The 8,597-nt window shown below is 39.3% G+C and overlaps 1 protein-coding gene across 5 annotated transcripts in view; it reads left to right on the plus strand.

The window, feature by feature from the left end:
- Positions 1–8,597, plus strand: part of HAVCR1 (hepatitis A virus cellular receptor 1) — a 31,750-nt gene that overhangs the window by 21,229 nt on the left and 1,924 nt on the right. For 4 of the 5 annotated variants that reach the window (XM_006165091.3, XM_006165088.3, XM_006165090.3 and 1 more), the window contains 3 exons: positions 2,605–2,660; positions 5,355–5,466; positions 7,067–7,103. In XM_006165091.3, the coding sequence (XP_006165153.1) occupies positions 2,605–2,660; positions 5,355–5,466; positions 7,067–7,103 (205 nt within the window). The remainder of the gene's footprint in view (positions 1–2,604; positions 2,661–5,354; positions 5,467–7,066; positions 7,104–8,597) is intronic. The other variant, XM_014582777.2, reaches the window with a different exon arrangement.

The following is an 8,597-nucleotide window of genomic DNA, read 5'->3' on the forward strand; positions in this document are numbered from 1 at the left end:
ACACACACACACACACACACACACATACCTGGCATGAATTTTAAGCCACCAGGTCTGGGACTCAGAATGTGGTTGGCCATGTGGGAGTCCAGCACCTTAACTACCATACCACCTGTTGGCCTGACCTATGGTCTTTTCATTTGATGGTAGTGCAGTGTGTGTGGTGGTTACCAGCAGAGGCTCTTGTCATTTACTAAAATTGGAAACTCATTTAGCCATTCTGTTTCTTCACCTATGAAGTGAGATTAAGGAATTGATTGTTAAGATGTTAAGTACTTAGAACATGGCAGCTACTCAGTTAAAAGAGAATTGTGTATTTGACCTAGAGATGCCTAGGAAAGCCAACAGAACATATTATAAGATATCTTAAAATATTTTACAAATTTGAGTGTTGGGTCAGCAATTGGCATGGAGGTTGAGGCACTGAATCCCACATGGCTGACTGTGAGGTTCAAGTCCTGGACCTGGTGGCTTAAACATTATACCAGGTATGTGTGCATTCATGCCCAAAGTCCCTAAAGGAGACTAGAGAAGAAATTGTGGCGTGACCATATGCCTTGGAAGGCAATTCATCACTCTCTCTTTCTGTCTCTCTATGGTAAGCACACATGTCTTTTAGCAAAAACTAAAAAAAAAAAAGAGAGTTAAAAATCTGGGCCAGCCCTATGGTTAAAGAGCCAAATCCCAGATGGCAACCATAGTTCAAACCCCAGTTTTGGTGGCTTGAAAAACATGCCTGGTATATGTGCACATTTGCCCAGTATCCCAATGGGATGGAGAAATAGAGGAGAAGAGATTGAGGCATGATCATGCCCTACTGGGGAGTGTTTTCTCCCCCTCTTTCTCTCTCTCTCTGTGGAGTGCATGTGTCTACTGGCAATTAAAAAGAAAAACACTGGGACCAGCAGTTGGCATAATGGCTATGTTGCTGGACTCCCACGTAGTCAATCGTGGTTCAAGTCCTGGACTCGGTGGCTTAAACTCACTCCGGGCGCTTATGCATGCCCAAGAGGAGAATGGAGGAGAAGGGATTGCTGTGTGACCATTCCCCCAGGGGGGTAATTTTTTGCTTTCTATCTCTCTGTCTCTGTCTTTCTGGCAAGCGCACATGCCCTATAGCAAAAACCTCTCCCCCACAAAAAGAAACACACTATGTTCAATATGTCTTATGCTATAGAAAATCCTCATAGTAGTTCTATATTATAAGATTCATTGGTCTTGTGGCTGATATAGCATATTTTTCTAAAGTACTTCTAGATCAAAATCTAGACACATTGGAATATTAGGTAGGAGTTATATGCCATTTGTTTTGGATATCATGGTGCATTTTACTCACATTCTGATGCAAAAGAAATGTAACAGCTGTTGTGAATAAGGTGTTTCTGATCTTTTGATATGCACATGGCCTCTGGGCTGGGCATTCCTCCAAAGCTTCTTAGCTAGCATAAAAATATTCTCTTTTTTTTTTTTTTTGAGAGGTTTTTGCTATAGGGCGCGTGCGCTCGCCAGACAGAGAGAGACTGAGAGACAGAAAGCAAGAAATCACCCCCTAGGGGGGATGGTCATGCCACAATCCCTTCTCCTCCATTCTCCTCTCAGGATCTTGGGCACGCGCGCACACACACACGCGCGGCGTGAGTTTTAAACCACTGGGTCTGGGACGCGAGCCGCGGTCGACTACGTGGGAGTCCAGCGACATAGCCATTACGCTAACTGCTGGTTCCCAAAATATTCTTTTTTTTTTAAGAGAGAGATTTTTGCTATAGGGCTGGTATGCTCGCTAGGGAGAGAGAGAGAGACAGAGAGACATAAAGAGAGATATCACGCCGCAATCACTTCTCCATTCTCTCAGGATCTTGGGCATACATGCACATGTGCCTCTTGTCAGTTTGAAGCTGCTGGGTCTGGGACTCGAAACGCAGTTTGCCATGTGGGAGTCCAGGGATGTAACCATTATGTCATTTGTTCGTCCTAAAAATATGAATTCTTTCTTTTTTTTTTAAGAGAGATTGTTGCTATAGGCTGTGGCACACACTAGAGACAGAGAGACATAGACAGAAAGCAAGAAATTAACCCTCAGAAGGGATGTCCACACCATAATCTCGTCTCCATTCTCCTCTTGGGATTTTGGGCTGCATGCACACGCACCTAGTGTGAATTTTAAGCTGCCCCGGGCCCACTGGACCTGGATTCTAACAGCAGTTGACTACATGGGAGTCCAGCAATGTAACTATTACACCATCTGCTGGTCCAAAAAATATTAATTCTTTTAAGTGACATTCTTAACCTGATTCCATGAATGGGTTTCTCTGATTCTCCCAAAATTATAGGTAAAACTTCTTGTGTGCATGCATTTTCTTCCACAAAGAGAAAAAGCCAGTCAATTTTCTAAGAGCCCTTTACTGAAAGGTTAAAAAACACAACTTCATAGGATAAATTAATAAAATGTTAACAACTTGGTATGACTGTTACAATGCCTACAGCATTTGATCTTATTATTATTCAACTTTTTACCAGAAGGCAATGTGAATATATTTAATGTGTGCTGTAAAAATTCAATATTATTTTTTGTAATTCTAATTAATTTTCCTTCTTGTTGAGCAGATGGGAATGGCACCGTGACACAGTCTTCAGGCAGTCTTTGGCATAACAATCAAACCGTAAGCATATTCCTTTCTATTTATTAGCCAGGTTCCCTTGTCTATCTCCGTGGAAGCAAGTTACATGTAAAGGCAATTTCTGTAAGACTAGTCTATGTTTTGACTTAAACAAAAAGGATGAAAAGAACTTGACTCTTGAATAGATATCTTTTAATTTGAAAAGTTAATTTAAGTCAACCAGTTTTTTAGAGATGACCCAAAAGAGATATTTTATTAAATCTCACATATGCGTGTGCACACACACATGCACACACACACTATACAGATTTTCCAATGGCCAAGTATTGGAAAAAACGAATGAGCTAAGTCAAGGAGAGTAAGTTAGCATAACATACCAAGGAGGATTTCAGCTATTACTGAGGAAACAACATGCTTTGAATTAGTGGGTGAAGCTGAAGTCACACAAAGAAAATATAAAATGTAAGTTAAAAAATTAAGCAAAAATAAGCTTGCTTAGGGACCAGCTGGTGGATTATGTAGGGCCAACTTCGCAGCTGAAGTCCTGGACCCATCAGCTTGAAAATAGCACTGGGCAAGTGTGTGCACAGGCCTAGTATCCCAAGAGGAGAGTGGAAGAGAACGGATTGTGGCATGGTTGTTCCCTCATGATGCCCATCAAAGTCTCAGTTTTAGAAATAAGTCAGACAGATTTATCAATAGGATGTTTTAGCTCTAGGGAGAAGCAACCTTCTTTTTCACATGTGCAAATAATTATTAGAAGTAACAACAACAAAAAAGAGTCAGAGCAGTTCAGGCAAGGTAGAATTATTGAGTGTATGGCCAAATGACCTTGTGCTATATACTTTAGAAACAATGAGAGTACTGCTACATAGGAATCTAACAACTTGGGCAAGTCAGTGGTATAGTGATTGAAGAGGCTGGATCCCACATGGCTGACTGCATGGTTCATATCCTGGAACCAGAGACTGAAGAAACACAGTGGGTCAGTGTGCATGCACACCCAAAATCCCAAAAAAAAGAAAGAAATGGAGGAGAATGGATTTCAGCATGGTCATTCCCTATGAGGAAATGCTTTCTGACTTTCCCTCTCTCTGTGTATGTCTTTCTGGGGAGTGCATGTGCCCTCTTGCAAAAATAAAAAAACAAAAAACACTTGTACAGCATGGGCACTGATTAATCTGGTGGCTATGAACTGAATTTTTACATAGTGGTTAAATATTAGAATTGCCATTACGTAAATATTTATTGTACTACTATAAGGCTAAGTTTATGCTGGATTAACCACATATATCACTTAATCACATTTAATCACATATATCACATATATCACTTAGCTTGCAAAGGGAATATTCCAGCATGCATACATTTCTCACCGTTCCAGTTGAGAATAGTATACACGTTATCTAGTTTTCCTTTTAAAATACTTAGCTGCGCATTCTAAAATGAACACTCAGTTTTTGTATAATATAATTAAGAAATGAAAGCAGAGCCTTCCTCTCAAAATCCCATTCTCCATCAAAACACTTCCCCTTCCTCACTTACCTATGAGGATGCATAGATAAGATAATAACACAGTTTCCCCCTCCCAGACACTGGCTGTGCCCCTTTAAAGCAAGTGTGGCTCAAATGTTGCTGCCCTCTTCTGTGTTCCTCATAGTGTTTACCACTCCAATGTGTACCTAAAAGTACCTCATCCAAGGACGCCAATGAATCTGCCGTCTATAGACGCAGAAACAGATTCAGAGAGGTTCCCTTGTTCGTGGTCACACAACAGCTAACCAAAAGAGCTGGGGTTGTGACTCCAGGAATTAAGCTCTTCTGTAGGAAAAGACTTGATCCTTTCTTTTCTCTCTGATCCTCCACTTCCTTTCTGTTAAGATTATCTACCCTGTGAGATCCCTTTAGGATTAGAGCTAAACTATGAAAAAGAGCCTAGCAGGATGCCTGGCTTATTAGAGGAGGTGTTGATCCTTTATGATCCACACCAGGAAGTTTAAACATAATTCTGCATTCTGCATAATTGCACAGCAATAAATAATCAGGGGCCAGGTCTGTGAACAGCTACTTTCAAGTTAATGGACATAGAAATAGAATCTTGACTTACAGTCGAAAAACAAGTAAGGACTATAACCAAAGACCACATTTAATAACTGAGCAGATTCAGATAGTATCAGATAAAGCCAACATATGTAAATAACTTTTTAAAAAAGAATTATTCATTTATTTATATAATTCCATTTGTTGTTATTATTATTTTTTAACTTGACCAGAGAGAGAAAGAGAGAGAAAGGGAAAGTGAGAAAGCAAGCCGCCAGGTCCGGGACTCAAACTGTGGTCAGCTATGTGGGAATCCAGTTGTTTGAACCACCACGTTACCTGCCGGCCCCAATAATTTTTTTTTTTTTAAATATCAAAAAAGGATGTTTTTAGACATAGTCTGTTCATGTGTAAAACAGATATAATAAATGTTTAGTTTGAACTTTGACAAAATGTATTCACTTACATAAATACCATTCTAAACAAAATATAAAACATTCTAAAATATGTTTTAGATTTGAAATTGTGTTAGAATTTCACTGTAAGATTATAAACTCAGATCATTTGGTTTTACCATCATGTTCCATAAGTAGCCAAAAGTCAATAATGATAAATACGTGTGGTATGTTATTCTCAGAGGTGTTTCCAACTATAACTCTAACAAGACGCGTTTTCAACCCACTGATATTTCCTTAGCAAGCATCCCCGGCACAAACTTCATGGACCACTGCTGCTACTGGGCTCTACATCGGAATCGCTATTTTTGCTGTGGTGTTGCTCGCCTTTGTGATTTTGATGATTTTAAAAAGTAAGTCATTTCAACCCTGGAGTAAGGGTTCTATAGTCAGCCTGCTTGGGTCTAAGTAACTCCATATGCCATGTGATTTTGAGTTCACATGACTTCCCTGTGCCCCAGAATCCTCATCTGTAAAATGCCCATGGTAGTACTGTCTACCTCAAGGAGGATCTGAGGGTTAAATGAGTTGGAACCTACAAAGCACTGAGAACTGTGTCTAGTATGTAGTAAGTTCATAGCAATCTAAAATCATTATTATTGTACTTGGAAAAGATCTTCTGTGCCATAAATTTCTGAAAATCTCATGGAGCTTACATTCTAGTGTAGTTTTTTTGTTTTGTTTTGTAACAGTATTTTTTTTTAAACCCTGTTCTTTATTTTTCAATTATTGGACCCCTAAGGAGAAAAATTAAATTTAAATTCTCTATAAGAGAGATTAAATTAGAAGAAATAAGAGTTTGTTGCATAGGGTTGAGATTTGAAAGGCAAGAAACCATGAGGACACATGTAAGATTTGTTCTCCTCTTAAGATCCAACTTTTGCTCCCATGTGACTGATATGGTTGAAAACTTTGCAACAGCCACTTGGCCGAAGAGGCAAATGAGGCATTGAGAGAAAAAGCTGATAGCAAGACTAGGACTAGAACCCAAAGCTTCAGTTCAGGGCTCCATGTCCCTATGATGCTAGTTATGTATTTATCTCAGTATATAATCTGTCCCCTACAAAAGAACCATAATTACTTATTTTGCAAAACACCATTACTGCATTATTTCCTGTGTCTAGAAAGAGGAGACCTAGGAAATTAAAGAGTATGATTGGTAAATTTGAGTAAGTTTACATTTAATTGCTTGGAATTTGGTTAGTCAAAATTATTTAGAAATTGGGTAAAATACTTCAGATATGCTCCTTTCCTTAGCCAACACACCTCTTTATTTCCCTCTTAGAGGGAGGATGGCCAAGAGTATGAAATTTGATAATTTTTTGATAGAGGAAATCCTTAGTATGACCTTCCATCCCAGTTAGCCTATGATAATCCTGGTTTATACCTGTCCTCCAGTACCCTGTCAGAAAAATTCTAGACTTTTACAGTTTCTAGAATGAAAGATCTTTTGGGCCAGCAGGTGGCATGGAGGTTTTGAGACGCTGGATCCAGTGGCTTGAAAAATCATGCCGGGGGTGTGTGCATGTGTGTTCAAAATCCCCAGAGAATGGAGAAGGGATTGTGGCATGGCCATATCTACTGGGTGGTGGTGGTGGTGGTGGTGGTGGGTGAGTTCTCACTTTCCCTCTTTCTCTCTCTCTCTGTCTCCGGTGAGTGCCTAGGCCCTATAACAAAAAACTAATAAATAAATAAAAATTAAAATAGAAAAAAAGGTAATAATCACATGTAAGTAAGTTAGGACTTGGGAGCAAATGTAGCAGATCATTAACAAAAATGAGATACAGATGCAAAAATGGATACAGGAATGAGTTGTCTGAAATTTTCAGGGAAGGGTCTAAGTAATAACAGAAATAATATGCTTGATTGGAAGAAGATATTATGAATTTTTCTCCTGACATGTTTAATGTTCTCTTCAATTCCTTCCTGTCCCCCACTCCACGCCTAATTTAGAGTATTATTATATCAAAAGCAAGATACAGCAAGTAAGGTAAGCTTTGAAGTGTTTGTGTCAATACTTTTTGATGTTTCTATTCTGGTGAAAATCAAGAGAAATTTCTATTTCTGTCTGCCTTTTATCCTAAACTCTCCAATTTATACCCTGGGTCCTCAGAATCTAGCTTACTGAGCACCTCTCTTCTTGTCTACACCTTCCAGGGATATTTTTAGCGTTCTGTATCTCTCTCGATTTGTGACAGAGCTGGTACAGAAGGTGCTCTTCAATCGCGAACTCTTAGAGCAAGAGAACACAAATTTTGTTTGATGAAACCAAATGTTAAGTCAATCATTTAGGTGTGTTGTTTCATTTTATTCAGTGATTTGCTTTAGTGAATGTTTACCATGTACTTATAATCCAGAGAGATGAACAAAATGGACAGAAAATATATAAGCAAATAAACAAGGTCCTTTTAGGTATCTCCACATGCACACCATGGAGATTATAGAGCAAGGTATTAGGATATTTGAATGAGCCTCAAGGGAGCAGAAATTTGGAAGGAAGATAATTCCTGGCAGAAGGGGCAGGAGGTGCAAAGGCACAAGGGGGACACAAGTACCTTTGGCTCTCCTCAGCTCCCCTCATTCCCTGCTGCTCCATACCTGCCTGCTCCACTCATTTCCATTGGGGGTCAGGCCTTTTAGGCCTTGTATTTATGACCTTTGCTCTCCCCAGCTCCTCTCATTCCCTGCTGCTCCATACCTGCCTGCTCCACTCATTTCCTTTGGGGGTCTGGCTTTGCATTTACCACCTTTGTGAATATCTTTCAGTCTCTGCTTTTACTCAATTCAAATTTAAACCCCTCTTTTCTGTATCTATGGCTGACAGCTATCTGCTCCAGTTCCTGTAATGGTTGAAGACAATGGTTGAATTCTAATGCCAGCTCACCTGCTTCTTTAGTAAAGCTGGGCTTTAAGCAAGAGTTTCTTTGATTCAAAATCCAACCCTCTTGGGCGGTCATCCAGTATTCCTCATTCTCCTTCCTGGAATGTTTACACACAGACTTTCTTACGTCTGAGCTAACTGTGTGAACCAGTCCACACCATGTGCCTCCCACAGTGCCCAGCACATCCTAAGTCCAACAGTCATACCCTTCACAGCTGTAAACCTAGGAGAAGGCATGGTTATTACTCACATTTTACAGATTGGAAAACAGGTTCAGAAAGGTCAAGTGACGCATAAAGTCATACCACACAGTATATGAAGGAGTCAATCTCAGGAACCTAGGCTCATAAATACTTTTGAATAACTGCTTCTGCGAATGACAAAGAAATGTTCCTTACAGATGGAAAAAGCATGAAACATATCATCTTTCTAATTATTTGCTTTCTATTCTTTTACTGATAACTTATCTGTTTTAAAAGATTTACTTTTATCACCTAATTATAAAGGAAAAATATTGTAGAAAATGGAAAATATAAAAAAGCAAAAAGAAAAGAAAAGAAAAAAACCAAAAACCTACTTAACATCTTATGAGCATTTTTTCCC

Source organism: Tupaia chinensis, unplaced genomic scaffold (assembly GCF_000334495.1).
Source record: "Tupaia chinensis unplaced genomic scaffold, TupChi_1.0 Scaffold143796_1, whole genome shotgun sequence".
In the NCBI taxonomy this organism is placed as follows: domain Eukaryota; kingdom Metazoa; phylum Chordata; class Mammalia; order Scandentia; family Tupaiidae; genus Tupaia; species Tupaia belangeri.